General features: G+C 43.9%; 1 protein-coding gene across 6 annotated transcripts in view; it reads left to right on the top strand.

Annotated features, from left to right (window-relative positions):
- The window catches only part of IQCK (IQ motif containing K), a 128,625-nt gene that overhangs the window by 3,678 nt on the left and 109,183 nt on the right, over positions 1-15,764 (top strand). For 5 of the 6 annotated variants that reach the window (XM_060079372.1, XM_060079370.1, XM_060079369.1 and 2 more), the window contains exons 2-4: positions 6,185-6,249; positions 8,262-8,391; positions 9,671-9,768. In XM_060079372.1, coding sequence (XP_059935355.1) covers positions 6,185-6,249; positions 8,262-8,391; positions 9,671-9,768 — 293 coding nt within the window. The remainder of the gene's footprint in view (positions 1-6,184; positions 6,250-8,261; positions 8,392-9,670; positions 9,769-15,764) is intronic. The other variant, XM_060079374.1, reaches the window with a different exon arrangement.

Genomic DNA, 15,764 nt, shown 5'->3' with positions numbered 1-15,764 from the left:
CTGGAGAAAAGTGACACCAGGTGGCTCTCAGCAGTGCTTATCGGGCAACATCCGTAAGTGCCTTCTCGCTTTGCCTGCATCTGCTAGTCCCAAGTTTTTACTCCACTCCTCTGACTTGGCGTGATCCCACTTGGCAGATGGAGGCGGCATTCACGGAGAATAGTCAGGCGATCAAGCGTGGGGAGGGAATCCTGTAGCTTCCTGATACCAGCAAACATATTTGCATCTGCACATATGGAAGAAGTATTTATCCCGCTACCTGCACAGCTCAGCCCTGCATCTGTGCTTTGGTGCCTCTCGCTATACCAGGATCCTGCTCTATCACTCTATCACTCACCTCTCCAACATCTTTAACTTCTCTACTGGCTTTTCCCTCTAAGCATCCTCTAGTCAGTCATCTTGGGGAAAACCTCTCCCTTGACCCCTGTCATCTAGCTCTTGTCTATCCCTCGTACCCTCTCTAGCCAAGCTTCTGGAAAGAACTCGTGTTCGCACCACTGTCATTCCCATTCCCTTATCAACCCATGAGCTCCTACTTCATGGCTCCAGTGAAATCATTCTCATGCATGAATCATCATATCTACCAGTGCTGGGAGTTATTTTAAGTGCTAGACCAGGCATGACCCCAGGCACTGTTCTAAACGCCAACAATTACTCTCCATCATAAACTCCACTGCCCAGTCCAGAAATCAGATTCATCTTGCGTGCTGCCCTTTCACTTTCCATGATCCCTACGTTCATTCTCCAATCCCTATAGATCCTACCGGCTCAACATCTCCTGTAACCCCCAACTCCTCAGCCCCTAGTTCTCATGGCCCTTACCACTCCCTGTTTGGATTGCTGCTGTAGCTTTTTAGTTGGGGAAGGCTTCCTTCCAGACTGTCTTCTACAGGAACCTCTCTCAGATTCAAATCTGATCACATCATGCCATGACCTACAATGATTTTTACAGCTTTCATGGTAAACATAAACTTCTTAGCTTAACACCTAAGCCCTCTAATGATTTGGTCTCTGTCTCTTTTTTTTAGATTCATTGCCTACCATTTGTCCAAATCATCCTAATGGCTAACATTTACTGAGCTGCCCTTTATGTGCCAGGCACTGTGCTAGGTGCTTGCTTTTCCTCTTGTTTAAACCTCTCAGTAACTTGGTGGTTTAAACAGATAAGGAAATTGAGGCATAGAGAGCTTAGGAAACGTGTCCAAAGTTAAGTGGTAGAACCAGACTGCAACTCATGTGTGTGACACTCAAGTTCAAGCCCTTAAGCGACATAGCAGGGTGCTCCTAAGTGTAGACCTGGAGCACCCATATCACAATATCCCAGATACTTGCTAAAGTGCAGATTTCTGTGGTGTGATGATTCACCCCACTCCTTGGGGGTGAGTCCCTAAGCTCTGCATTTTAAATATACTCTCTAGGTAAGGGACAAGGCATAGTATCACTGTCCTGTGCTGTGTACCTTTAACCATAAGAAACTATTCCTCCAGCACACCACACTGTTCCATATTTCCGCACCTTTGCACAAGCTTTGCCTCTTACTGGAACATCTCTGCCTTCTCCTCTTCATCTTTCAAACTCAGCCCAAGTGGCCCCTCTTCTGGAAAGCCTTCTGTTATTCTTCACACTGATTTTGAAGCCCCTCCTTGGTGCTTCCTGAGTGCAGCCCTCTACGGCATCACTTTCACATCTTATAACCACTGGCTCTTACTGTCCATCCCCTCACCAGGACACAAGCTCTTCTGCCTTCTTCATCTGTCCCCCCAGCACCTTGTACATCCCCTTGCCGTAGTATATGCTGGCTAAGTGTTCGTTAGATTCACTTCCAGCCTCCATCTTCCTGGTTCATCCCTTTGCAATAGGCCACTGTTGGTGAACACTGCATTTTAATTGCTGTTTCATTTAGGAACATGTTCAGCTGCAAATCACAGAAAGCCCGACTAATAGAGGCCTGAGCAATAAAGACATTTCATCACCTCACGTGCCTGGAGCATGGCGGCGGGGAGGTTCCAATTTGAGCACAAGGGCTCTGTTCCCCCAACAGGGTTATAGGTTCTTTCTGCTCTGCCTCTTACATAATGTCGCCTTTGTTGTATAAAATGAACAACTACGTTTACTTGTTCTTAGATTAATGTTCGTTTAAAATGCATATAACATTAAATTCCCCTAACCAATTACAGGTTCTCCCTGCTACCCAAAAGTAGAGAGTTGCTGTGAAAACTTTCGTAAGCCAAAATGGCATAAAGCAAAGAAATGATTACCTTAGGACACATCTTTCTAAAGGATGCACAGAATAAATCGAGAAAAAGTACAGATGTTCACAGACAGTTCAAAACTGTGGTGGCGTGATGCTGAGATGCTGAGTGTAGTTCCAGGGGAAGGAGCTTGGCAGTGCCACTCCACTGCTCGGAATACACACTTCCTCTGTAACAGTTCGCTGCAAAACAAACGCTGATCGCTCTTTTCACTTTTCACCTTTTCTGTTAAAGCAAAAATGCCCTTTGGATTTCTCTTGGTTAGCGAAAGCAGGTACTATTGTAGGTCTTTTGTAAAAGTGAAGTGCGTAAAGCAAACTTTCGAAAAATGGGGGACACCTGGAATCCAGTTTACAAGCTTAGGTAACTAAAAGATTGTAAACATTTGTAAATTTAATATACCTGATTTTCTTAAGAATTTCTAATGCCAAACCAGCAAATTTTTCTTCAGTACTCTTTACAAATTTAATAAATTCATGCAAAATTATATGGCTTTCAATGTAAAAAGCATCAGTCTGTAATCAATTATACGTTTTAAATTGAAATCGCAAGGTGACAGTGACAAATTCTCAAATATGCCAGATTCTCTTAAATCTTACAGAGGCTTGAAATAAAAAACACATCAGATTGTCCTGAGGCAAATGTATTTTCCCATACTTCTACATAATCATATAACTGTATATCTTTTGTGGTTGTAGGATGAAAAAGTTTGTATATTTTCCATCAGATTTCTCCTTGGGGAAAATATAAGTGGCAAATAAATCATAATTAAAGAAATATAAGTAAAAGTAAAGTATCATTTTAAATATGTATGAGATCAGTTATACCCTAGAGAAACAGGCAGACTTACTATTAGGAGTGTGAATTATTATAAACCTTTTGGAGGAAAGTTTGGCAATTTGGCCCAAGTTTTAAATTATTTTTTTCTTTGAAAGAACAATTCCACATCTAAGATTTAATCCTACAAAGGTACCTCCTTTCTGATCAATGATGTATGTATAAAGATGCTTACACAGCATTGTTTGTAATAATGAAAAATTGGAAGCAACCTAAAAGCCCACTAAGAGTACACTGGTTAAATAAATGAAGCACATTATATAGTAGCAGTATTGAACGAGCTCCATGATTCAGCGCCTAGAATGGATTCTGGCACATAGTGGACTCTCAATAAATATGGATGAATGAATTGATAAAGAGTCAAAAGTAACTTGCTGTAGTGTTTGTTTTGTTCATTTATTCATTCATTCACTACTTTGTTCATTCAGCTTCTGAGTTCCCCGGCAGTCCAAGCGTGATTAAGACTCCACGCTTGCAATGCAGGGGACGTGGGTTCGATCCCTGGTTGGGCAACTAAGATCCCACATGCCGTGCAGCCAAAAAATTTAAATTAAAAAAAAAAAAAGTACATTCATTCAGCTTCATATTCTTTGGGAATGTGATGGTGAGCACAAACAGACCCAGGTACATCCACATCCCACCCCCCCAAAAAAACACAGTCTTTTAGAAGAGATACTCATTAATTTTTACAAATTTCAAATAAGGGTAAAACTTAATGTGAGTTATGCAGAGTAAGGACACAGTGTTATCAAGTTCTATGCTTGGATGATTTGACCTAGTCTAGGAGATCTAAAGTGAATGAATGTATTTGTGAATTATATACAAATGTTAGTAAATGCATTGAAAAAGTTTTGGTTGAATCTATGCCAATTCCAGCAAGGGTTATGGTTTGTAATGGGATTAGGTATGACTTAGATTCTACATAAGCCATCTCCGTATTATTTGGAATTTTTCTCATAATAAGCATGTATTGCTTTTGTAATCAAAGCTATAAATGTATATGTATCTTAAATCCAAACGAATAGCTTTCACACCGTGTTGGTGATTCTCAGTGTGTTGAGGGAAGAAGGTGAATTTACATTTTTGCTTAAGAGGAAAGAATAAAGTGGTAGAGCTAGAGTTGCTGTGGTGGGCAGAATTCTCAGATGGCCCCCAAGATTCCGGCCCCTAGTGCACATACCTCCCAGTTATCCAATCAGAAACTAATTTAGGCACTGCTGTCAAAGGATTTTTCAGATTTAATTAAAGTGTGTAATCAGTTGACTTTATTTTTTTTTTCTAATTGAATCTGTAGTTTTTTTGTTTATTTGTTTTGGTTTTTGGCCACACTGCACAGCTTGTGGGATCTTAATTCCCCGACCAGGGATCGAACCCAGGACCCCAGCATTGGAAGCTCAGAGTCCTAACCACTGGACTACCAGGGAATTCCCTCAATTGACTTTAAATTAAGAAGATTATTGTAGGTGGGCCTGACCTAATCAGGTGAGCCCTTAAAAGAAGTCAGAGAGATTCAAGCAGAAGAGACTACTGTTGCTTTGAAGTAGCAAATATCCAAGAGTGAGCTGCCTGGACCTGAGGGCGGCCAGCCGCTTGGTGCTGAGAACAGTCCCCATAACAACCCAAAAGAAAATGGGAACTTCAGAGCTACATCCACAAGAAACTGAATCCCACCAACAATCAGTGAACTTGGAAGAGGACCCCAGCCGTCAGATGAGATCACAGCCATGGCCAACACATTGATTTCAGCCTGATGAGACCCTGACCCATACCCAGACTCCTGACCCTTGGGAACTGTGAGATAATAAATTTGTGTTAAGTTGCTAAGTTTGTGGTAATTTGTTACACAGCACTAGAAACCTATTCTAGCTAGTATTGGGAATCAAAATTGCTTAAAACCTGCATCCTGACATACTAGTCCCCAACCTGATACCTAGGAATTGAAAAAAAAGTTGAGAATTGCTCTACCACCTGATAAGGAACTAGGTAATGGAATAAAACTTGCCTCCAATACAAATGCATCAACCCCATCTCACCCAGAAACTTTGTTTTCCCTCATCACTGCAAAGCAACTATGCAATTGCCTTTGAAACATTGACCTTTCCAGAAATATTTTTACCAGTCTTTCCCTTAGGGGTGTAACCAATATAGTCATGGGCATTTTCTGTCTCTCTCTCAGCAATAGTTGTTGTTACGCTGTAGAACTTATGTGGAATATTCTTTGCATTAAGCTCCCCAGCAGGTTGACAGTGATCGGTCTTGAAACCTGGCAATTGTTCTCCAACTCACTGCATGTTAGAATCAGCTGGAGGACTTAAAATATTGATTCCCAGCCTCTTGCCCCAGACCTATTGAATCAAAATTTCTGGGGTCAGGCCAAGACATTAGCATTTTCAAAAATCTCCAGGGTGATTATAACGTACAGCCAAGATGGAAACTTACTGGAGCTTACAGTAGAACCTCTCCAATTTTAATTGCATGCAGGTTACCTGGGGGTCTCGTTAAAATGCAGATTCAGATTCAGCAGATCTGGTGTGGGGCTTGAGATGTTGCATTTCTAACTCCCCAGGGATGCCGATGCTGCTGGTCCGTGGACAATGCTTCGACTAGCAAGGTTTATGGGATTGCTTTTCCAGCTGTATACCCCAATCTGGCAGCCTTAACTTCACGCCCACCCCCATGTCTGCCTGAGATGGCTCATCTTGCCTCTGTCTCTTTTATTCTGCCCCCCTATACGTAACGTTCTGCCCTTCTTTTTCTCCCCTCTCCTTCCTGTATGCTATTGGTGTCTTCCCTTAGCCACCCTCCTTATTTTCTTCCTCTTTTTATCCCTTGTAGTTATCATAATTTGGTGGGCAAGATCTAAATCTACCTTCTTGGGAAGAGTCTCAAAAAAAGCCTGGAGTCTTTCATGCAAGAGAAGAATCATCTCTTACCCATTTTAAATAAACACCCTGTAATGGCCAATTGTTTTTTCATTTTTGAAAACCACCAACCAAAATAAAATTTAAGGATATTTTATTCAGAGGAAAGGGAATTATCCACAAGCTGTAATGAAGTATGGAATTGAGGGTTTTTTTCCCCCCCACTCCCTTCAGAGTATGAAGCTGAGCTGCCTCCCTTTCCAGAAGGATATAAAGTCAAACAAGAAGCTGTGGTTACTGTGAGTATCACCCGGCCCCAACCTAACTGAAAGGTTCTTACACAAAAACAACACTGATGGCTGGTGAGCATCAGACAGTGTCATGAATCAGGGAGGGGGAAAGGAAAGGCACTGGAATCAGAACCAGAACCAGGGCCAGTCATACGTCTGCTGCTAATGATGTGACTTAAAGGGCATCACACAACCACTTTGAACGTCAGTTTCTGCATCTGTTAAATGGAGCAGATAATCCTTGACTAACTCACAGGGCCTTTGTAGGGCTCAAATGAGATCCTAGATGAGGAAGGCCTTTGCAGTGGATTCAACATCATGTCCACGTTGGGGACAGTTTTGCAGATGGAGCAGATTTCTTTTTGCATAGCTGGATGGGCTAAGACTGTACTAAGGAAGGAGAAAGGGCCAAGGACAAGGCAGCCAGGAAGGGAGGCCCTAAGGCAGTATGCTTGGAGTAAAATAGGGACTTAATGGAGTTTAAAATAAAAAGGTAAGGCTCTGAGAAATGAAAGGACTTGAGCAGGGTCACAGGGATGGGACAAAAACCTAAGTCACTAGACTTCAGTATGTCACTGCAGCTGCCCCCATTAGAGATTCTGTGTCTAAGAACTTCCTTGGCCTGTGATTGTTCCTTTTTCATAGCATCCTGTTCTTGCTTTATGAATGCAATGCTTTCTCAAATTTCTCTGCAGATACTAATTACAGTTCTCTCCCCTGAATTATTTTTGCTTCTTCAGGGTCAGTTGTTCTTTATAGATCTTGATCTTTGTCTTTTATGCTGTTGATGTTCTTCATCTATGTAGAAAGTTTTGATTATTTATTCAAAATTTAATATGCAAGCCTGAGTGGATATTTCTACATAGTTGGTATAGTTTTCTTCTACTGTCATACATGTTGGTTTGTTTTCTGGATGGGTCTCTTCCATGAATAGAAACACTGACTGGGAGTTCATGGGGAGTGATTGTCCACTGGAGGACTTTTCTTCAGGGTCAGCAGACAGGAACTCCCTATTTTGGGACTGGGCTGGGAGCCTCCAAATCAATGTTGAGGTTTGTTTTTTTGTTCTCTTGACTGCCAAAATGGCACCCTGAGTAGTTCTACTCCTTCCCAGGCTGTTTGTTTAATTTGTTTACAGAAGATTCATTGGAAGGGAGGGAGAGCAGGATATAAAAGGCTGCTGTGAATGCCAGAGGGGGCAGAAGCAGGAGGAGGGAGGATGGGGCAGCAGGCCAAGGGGTCTCCAGCCAGATTTGCACTTAACCCCTCCTGTATGTTGTTTCCTTTCTCATTCCCACACTGAGGAACTGAACCTCTGAAGCCCTTTGGAATTCTGGTGGGAACGTGGACTCTCGTCTTCTGGGGGCAGTTTCCTCCTGTGGATTCTGACCTGCCACTCCTCTCATCTGACAACTGGCTTTATTCTGTTTCTTTTGTAAATTTATTTATTTATTTATTTTTGGCTGCATTGGGTCTTCGTTGCTGCTCCCAGGCTTTCTCTAGCTGCGGCGAGTGGGGTTTACTCTTTGTTGTGGTGTGCAGGCTTCTCATTGCGGTGGCTTCTCTTGTTGCGGAGGACGGGCTCTAGGCATGCGGGCCTCAGTAGTTGTGGCACGTGGGCTCAGTAGTTGTGGCTGGCGGGCTCTAGAGCACAGGCTCAGTAGTTGTGGCGCACGGGCTTAGTTGATCCGCGGCATGTGGGATCTTCCTGGACCAGGGCTCGAACCCATGTCCCCTGCATTGGCAGGCGGATTCTTAACCACTGTGCCACCAGGGAAGCCCTATTCTGTTTCTTTTGGAAATGTCTGGAGATCTCTCATCCATTGACAGCCCTCCCAAGTCTTTGTTATGAGTTTATTTCTTGCTTGTCCTTTATAGGTGTCTTGGGAGAGAAAGATTTGTGCTCAGTATGCCCCCTTGAACCTAAATTCTGACACAGACTTTTATTTTTGTTATATTATAAAAGAAAATGCAATGATTTAAACTACATGAATTGATTTCCCTCCCCACCACCACCCTAGGAGTCGCCATCAGAGGAAAGGGTTTTCTACGGCTTCAACACAGAACACCTTTACCCAGCTGCTCCTTTAGCCGTGGTCCCACAAGTATCCTGTCCTCAAGCTAAACGGGAAACAATCGACCCAGAAACATGTACGTAAGGAAGTGTGATCTCAGCTCTATAGTTCAGGACTTGTGACATTGCAAGACCATGGGGTGGGGACAGGGTGGACAGATAGACCTCGGGGAGACTATGTAATAAGAAAGAATGTGTTCTTGTTTAATTTTTATTTTTAAGAGAGGTAGCCTTTATTCCACTGATGTATCTTTCTTTTCTTGAATTTTTGAATTTTATTTTATTTTATTTTTATACAGCAGGTTCCTATTAGTTATCTATTTTATACATATTAGTGTATATATGTCAATTCCAATCTCCCACTTCATCCCACCCGCCCTCCCGCTTTCCCCCCTTGGGGTCCACTGATGCATCTTTAAGGTTGAAAAGGAAGAAAGATGATCAATAACAAGCATACTAAAGACACAGACGTACTTGAGAATGGACTTGAGGATATGGGGAGGGGGAAGGGTAAGCTGTGACAAAGCGAGAGAGAGGCATGGACATATATACACTACCAAACGTAAGGTAGATAGCTAGTGGGAAGCAGCCGCATAGCACAGGGAGATCAGCCCGGTGCTTTGTGACTGCCTGGAGGGGTGGCATAGGGAGGGTGGGAGGGAGGGAGACACAAGAGGGAAGGGATATGGGAACAGATGTATATGTATAACCGATTCACTTTGTTATAAAGCAGAAACTAATACACCATTGTGAAGCAATTATACTCCAATAAAGTTGTAAAAAAAAAAAAAAGCAAGCATACTTAAGTTCTACATTACATACAGAGGGGGAAAATGTAAAGAGTAAAAGAAAATATCATGCTGTCTTGCTTTGTGTGTGGAAGCCAGAGATGCAAGCGTCCTCGTCTTCCTCCCTGAGTCCCTGTTCCTCGCCCTCCCTGGTGCCAGGCCCACTCCCGCTGGCTTGTTCTGTTCCCTCCACTAGTGGGCTTTGGGCTTTGGTAACCACTATTACTGTGCCCTTAGGTCCTTGTACCCCCGCCCCGTTCCCCTCTGACCTCAGTTCCTACCACACTCCCCTTGCGTATTTCCCTCCAGCTACACCGGCCTCCTGGCTGTGCCTGTGGCCCCAGCCCCGTGTGGGACCCCATCTACAGCCCCACCAGACTACAGAGGCTCAGAGGGATATTTTAAGTTTCGTCGGTAATCAGCCCAACTCAGCAGTCTAGAGTAAAATATAACATTTATGGTCATGTTGTTTAATGGAGAATACCTTTTTTTGTTCGGAAGCAAATGTTTCTCCCGGATTAACTTGAGCCATTTTGGATTTTTGGTGGGAATTTTTTGCTTGTTTTAGGTTCCCCCAAAGAATATTTGGAAACATTCATCTTTCCAGTTCTGCTTCCTGGAATGGCTAGCCTGCTTCACCAAGCAAAGAAAGAAAAATGTTTTGAGGTCAGTTGTTTTGTTTCTTTATTTCTAAATGCTCAATAATTCATTTTTATCAGGTGGTAGCTCATTATCTTAGTACCATCAAGTGGCTGTTTTCAAAATGATCCCTTTGGGAGGGAAAGCCTTGTTTCAGTCACTTCTCCAACTCCGGCCGGGACATCTAGTTGTGCACACACATGCACTGCCATCTGTCTGGCCGCCTGGCTCTGGGGAGGTTTTCTGCCTCACTTGGCCTCCCTGCCTGCCCTTCTCCTGGGCAATTGGCATCTGCCGGGTTCCTTAGGTCTTCCTGCTCCCGTTATGACATGCACAGATTATAGCTCTCCTTCCCTCTTATCCAGCTCCGGATTGACCTTCCCACCTTGGGCCTCTCCCTACTCCACTTCATGCCAAATGCCACGAATGTACTTGCTTTAGGAGAGGCCTGGCCCATGGTGAGTGCTCGGTGACTGGTCATTATCATACTGCAGCTAGTTATCTGTATGAATCGAGTTCCAGTCCTGGCACACCGCCATGTAGACATCCCAGAGGCTCCCTCTTTTCTGCAGTTGGCAGTATACGTCCGGTGTGTGTCTTCCCTGCACAGTACTAGAATTTTGGATGACCTATACGCAGAGAGTGAAATAGCAACAACATTTCACGTTGACCAAGTGCTTGCTCTGCTGGGTGCTTTGCTTAGGGCTTTATCATCACTCCCAACAGTCCTGTGAGGTTCCTCTTGATTCATATCATCTGCATTTTGCAGATGAGAAAACAGACGAAGGGATAGATTCAGAAAGGTGATCAAGGGTGAATGGCAGAGCTAGGATTCAAATCCAAATTAAATGATCCAAAATGATACATATATTTTTTTTTAAATTATTTATTTATTTATGGCTGTGTTGGGGCTTCGTTTCTGTGTGAGGGCTTTCTCCAGTTGTGGCAAGCAGGGGCCACTCTTCATCACGGTGCGCGGGCCTCTCACTATTGTGGCCTCTCTTGTTGCGGAGCACAGGCTCCAGACGCGCAGGCTTAGTAGTTGTGGCTCACGGGCCCAGCCGCTCCGCGGCATGTGGGATCTTCCCAGACCAGGGCTCGAACCTGTGTCCCCTGCATTGGCAGGCAGATTTTCAACCACTGTGCCACCAGGGAAACCCTCAAAATTATATTTTGAAAAGTTGGCTGTAACTACAGTGCAAACCCCAATTTGTTTGACCCATGTCTTTAAAGCATGCACAGATAATGGTGTCACCTGCTTGGTTGCCCTTCAACACAGGATCTCTCTGTGAGAATAGGATACTGTCCTGATGCTTTTATACACCGAAGAGACAACGTTTTCACGTGCTCTAGCAAACACTTAACTTTCCTTTAGCGCTGCCTTGACGTTATACTGACCCTCCTGTCTCTTAGTCACCCCACTTTATACCTCCTCCTAATTCACTGCCACTGATCCATTCAGCATAACATTCCTTCTGACAGGCCTCACCATGACAGTTGTGTCTTTAGTAGAAGCAGAAACGAATTATGAGACGTTGATCTGAAACCAGGCAGCACGCTTGTGAAGGAGGTGTTTAGGATACACTGCTGTGCCACGGTACACTGTTTGAGAACCGTGGATCCACATAAGGAGTCCAAGATCCCTCAGCCTGGCTTTCACGGCCCTCTGCAGTCTTTTCCCTCCTTCCTTAGAAGGACATCTCTCTCTGTTCTCCTTCCTGGGTGATGCCCTCCAGCAGACAGAACCACTTGGAGGTCCCTATACCTGCCCCACACTTCACGGCTTCTGTGCATATGTTCCTTCATTTTTTTTAAGAAAAAAATCCTTGACTTCTTCTCTGCATATTTAAGTTCTATTTGTTTTTTTTTCAAACTCAGCTCTGTGGCTTCTCTTTCAGGCCTACTATTCCCAAACTGGAAGCAATTGAACCCAGCCCTCAGATTTCAGAGTATTTCATCTATTCCTCTTCTAGTGGAAAATTAAGACATTCTTAATTAAGACATTCTTGACCCACAAATACACTTCATTTTATACATGTCTGTCTCCCCCAGTATTTTAAGTTCGTTGAGGACAGATTCTCTGATTTATTTTTGTATCTCTATTCAGTGCCTAGTATATCCTACCCAGTACCTAGCCCCTGGTGAATACATAGTTGGCCTTCAATAAATGAGTGCACAGTTGGACGTCAGGGGAGCACCTCTACTACTATGTCCGTGACCAAAACCCAGCTTTCTTCTATCTGGGAAGGCTGTTCTCTTGGGCTCATCCCTGAAGGGACGCCATGAAGGGGGGTGAGAGAAGAAGACATCCATATATTTCGTGAGTTAGTCAATGTAAGAGAGCAGTGGGTGACAAATTCCACTGCCTAGCCCTCTTTATATATTAATTATGCAATTAACTAGTAAATTGGGCTTTGGTTTATGGCATATTGATTAAGAACACATCTCTGGAGTCAAGGTTTCCTGGTTTTGACATCTCCCTCCACCCCAGCTGGCTGTACAGCCTTGGGCAAGTTATCTCATCTTTCTGAGCCACCATCTTTTCCTTATGTGTAAAATGAAGATGATCATAGCACCTGCTCATGGTGTTACTGAACCAGGGTCATTTGCCTGATGCACAGCAAGCCAAATACTAAGACACTGAGGTTTGCAGCAGAGAAAGGGTTTATTCACCAGGCAGCCAAGTGAGGAGATGGGATAACAAGTCTCAGGTCCACATTCCCGAAGGCAAGGGGCTTGGGATATTTATGGGTGAAGAGTACACTGTCAGAGGTCCAGGGGAAGGTGATTGGAGGCAGGAAGAGGGTGAGGTAATCACTGCTCTGCACAAGTATATCTGAGTTACATGCTTCTTCCTTCTTGGGATGCATGTTCAGAAAATAGAGGTGCTAGCATGATCTGAGGGTGGAGTTTTTGGCCTTCTGACGTCACAAGGTCATTCATGGGACAACTGTGTAGGCCCAGTTTTAGGGTCGGTGGTCCCAACCAGTTTTAGCCTGCTTGAACTGGACAAGAGCTGACTCCAACTTTCTGAAAAACAGCTCAAGCCACCGTTACTATAGCAACCTATACGTCAGAGGTGTTATCTATAGGAGGCGGTTATGGAGTCTTGTGATGTATTATCTAGGCTACATGAAGCTTGGAGGGTATGCAATTTGCAAAAATAATTAAGGCATGCTTGATCAGCGAAAGCAGGTTATAAGCACAGGGGCTTTTAACAAGCAGTTCCCTTATCTGTTCAAGACAAGCTCAAGAATTTCTGTTAGCCACCAGTTTCGGTTAACCCCATGGGGCACAGTTTCAATGTGATTATCATGCTGATGAAATGAGTTAGCCCATACAAAGTACTTAGGGCAGTCCCTGGAATGTAGGAAGAACTCAGTAAATGTTAACTTATTTTTTGTTGTTGTTGTTAACTTATTATTGATCATTAGTATTACTGGGCTGCAGGTTCTCCCCAGGTAGGGTGGGTTACACCCATTACCTGAGTGGGCTTGCTCTTGTTCCTTGGCTACCCAGAGGCCTTCTTCAGCACTTGGTCCCAGCTCCCCGCCAAACATCTGATTACACAAGGACTTCATGAAGAAGGTTTATTTTGCTGAGACTTTCATAGGGAGGTGGGAAGAGGGCTTTGTTGGCATCTGTCAAGCAATACTTCATTAATCCTCTCTAGAACCACGTCTGTCCTCTCCAGGCACCTCCTCCCACACAGCCTCTCCAGACCTCTTTTGGGTCCTGAACAATTCAGCTCTGGGTCTCAGCCCGCATAGCCCACTCAGCAAAGAAAAGTGCAGCATTCGGCTTACCCTTCCTTCCTCAAAATGCAATTCAACCGCTATTCATAGCTTTTGATGGGTGGGAGTGGTGATAGGGGGCTTCACACCTCTCACCCCAACAAAGACAGAATTGCAAGGTTTTCTTCATATTGCTCTGGCAGAAATTCTTAGTTTTGAGACACAGGCCTGGTGAATTCAAATCTGGGAAACCTTAATCCTGCTATATTCTCCTGACATTCTGGTACAGACCAGTTGTCCTGATTGAACCAGAAAAAACCACAATGATCAGATCCCTATTTTCATTAACATGAGAAGCTGCTCTGCTGAAGGGGACTATAAACAGAAAAAGCTGGTAAAATGAATGCCAGCAGTTTAGGTACTGACTGTTCATCCAGGTGATGGTGGTCCCCTCACTTGTGGTTTGACTGCTGCTATCATAATAGTGATCGTATTAATGGTCAGAGAAGCTATCTCACTGGTTAGTTGTCTACTGTGTGTCATCACTGGTCAAATTGCTTTATACGCATCATCACATTTCACCCTTACAATCAACCTCTAAGCCAGATCCCCTTTTCCATCAACCGCTTTGTACAGAGGAGGTCCCTGGAACTCAGAGAAGTTGAGCATTACCTAAGATCACCCAGCTAGTGAGCAATGGAGCAGGTCTTCAACCAAGGTCCGGATGCTCCGAGAGCCTGTGCTTTCATCCCTCTCAAAAAATGGGGCTTGGAGGCTGTCCTCTAAATAGCTCCAGGAAATACAAATTTTTTTCATTTGTAGTTCTTTTCTGGAGAACAGATTGCTACTTGCCTTAAGTTATAAAATCTAAACTGCTTCTATCCTTGTGTATTTTTCATTTGCTTATTTAGCTTCCCCTGACGACTTAATTCTTGTCCCCCATTCGTAACTGAGCTTCCCCTCCTCTGTGTGGTGTTAAACAGGGCAAGGTGTGGCCAGATGGAATGGTAGTGAGGCTGGGGGCCAGAGAGCAGAACCCTTGGCCTGACCCTGTATGTGTCAGATGGCCTTGCCTCTCTGGCTTCAGGTCCTGCTGCTAAATGAGAGAGACCAGACAATCCTGCAAGTCATATTTCAAGGATCTTTCTTTTTAATCCTGCTGTTGGCCAAAGTATATTCAGTGTACCCTGCCTTTTATTAGCTTGATCAAAGGATGGAATGCAGTGATTAAACAATGAAATGAGCACAATAGAATAACCTTTGTTTGGATATGTGTGAGAATATCTGCAAACAGATTAAGCCACCCAAGTTCAGTTCCTTTCAACAAACATTTATTAAGCCCTACTATGTGCTGATCATGGGGCAGGCCCTGGGGACCCAGAGATGACAAGTCTGGCCCTGTCCTCAAGGAAACCACAGATGATAGCAAAGCCCTCGGTAGCTCAAGGATAAAGGTAGCTTTTATTTTCTTCCCCTTTGTATCTGTTCTCTTTTGCTCCTCCAAAAGAAGAATGAATATGGAGAAACAACAAGCGTGGATCTGGTGCTAGACATTCACTCTAGACCTTAAGGCAGTTATATGCACTTGTGCAGCGTTTATTCTAATTTATTCAACTGTTATTCTTCTAATTTATACAAAAGTCAGCTAAAAGGACAGTAATTAAGATTTTACATTGAGGGTTGCATGTCTAATTTTTGCCCATAAATAATTTTGTAACGAGGGGGATAGAAACAGTTTCCAGTCTCCAGGCAATGATAAAACGCTTTTAAAGAATCAGAGAAATTTCTGTTTGTATTAGAGAGTAATGAGGCATCCTTGTGCCAACTCATACTTCATCTTTGACATCCCACGGATGAGCTGCCACTGGGACTAAATGAAAACAGATGAAACTTCAAATGCTGCAGGTGCTTGAATGGAGCATTAGACTTTCAATGCTATAATGAATGATCAAAGGATGTAAAAAAAGTGCATTCTTAAAACTGATAACTTGGGCCTCCCTGGTGGCGCAAGTGGTTGAGAGTCCGCCTGCCGATGCAGGGGATACGGGTTCGTGCCCTGGTCTGGGAGGATCCCATATGCCGCGGAGCGGCTGGGCCCGTGGGCCATGGCCGCTGAGCCTGCGCGTCCGGAGCCTGCGCGTCCGGAGCCTGTGCTCCGCAACGGGGGAGGCCACAACAGTGAGAGGCCCGCATACCGCAAAAAGAAAAAATAAATAAATAAATAAATAAATAAAACTGATAACTTGCAAGAATGGATAAACTTTACAGGCAGCTAGACACCCTGGAGTC

This window comes from Mesoplodon densirostris, chromosome 16 (assembly GCF_025265405.1).
Source record: "Mesoplodon densirostris isolate mMesDen1 chromosome 16, mMesDen1 primary haplotype, whole genome shotgun sequence".
In the NCBI taxonomy this organism is placed as follows: domain Eukaryota; kingdom Metazoa; phylum Chordata; class Mammalia; order Artiodactyla; family Ziphiidae; genus Mesoplodon; species Mesoplodon densirostris.
Note: the sequence above shows the minus strand (reverse complement) of the source record. Positions and strands in the feature narration are given on the sequence as shown.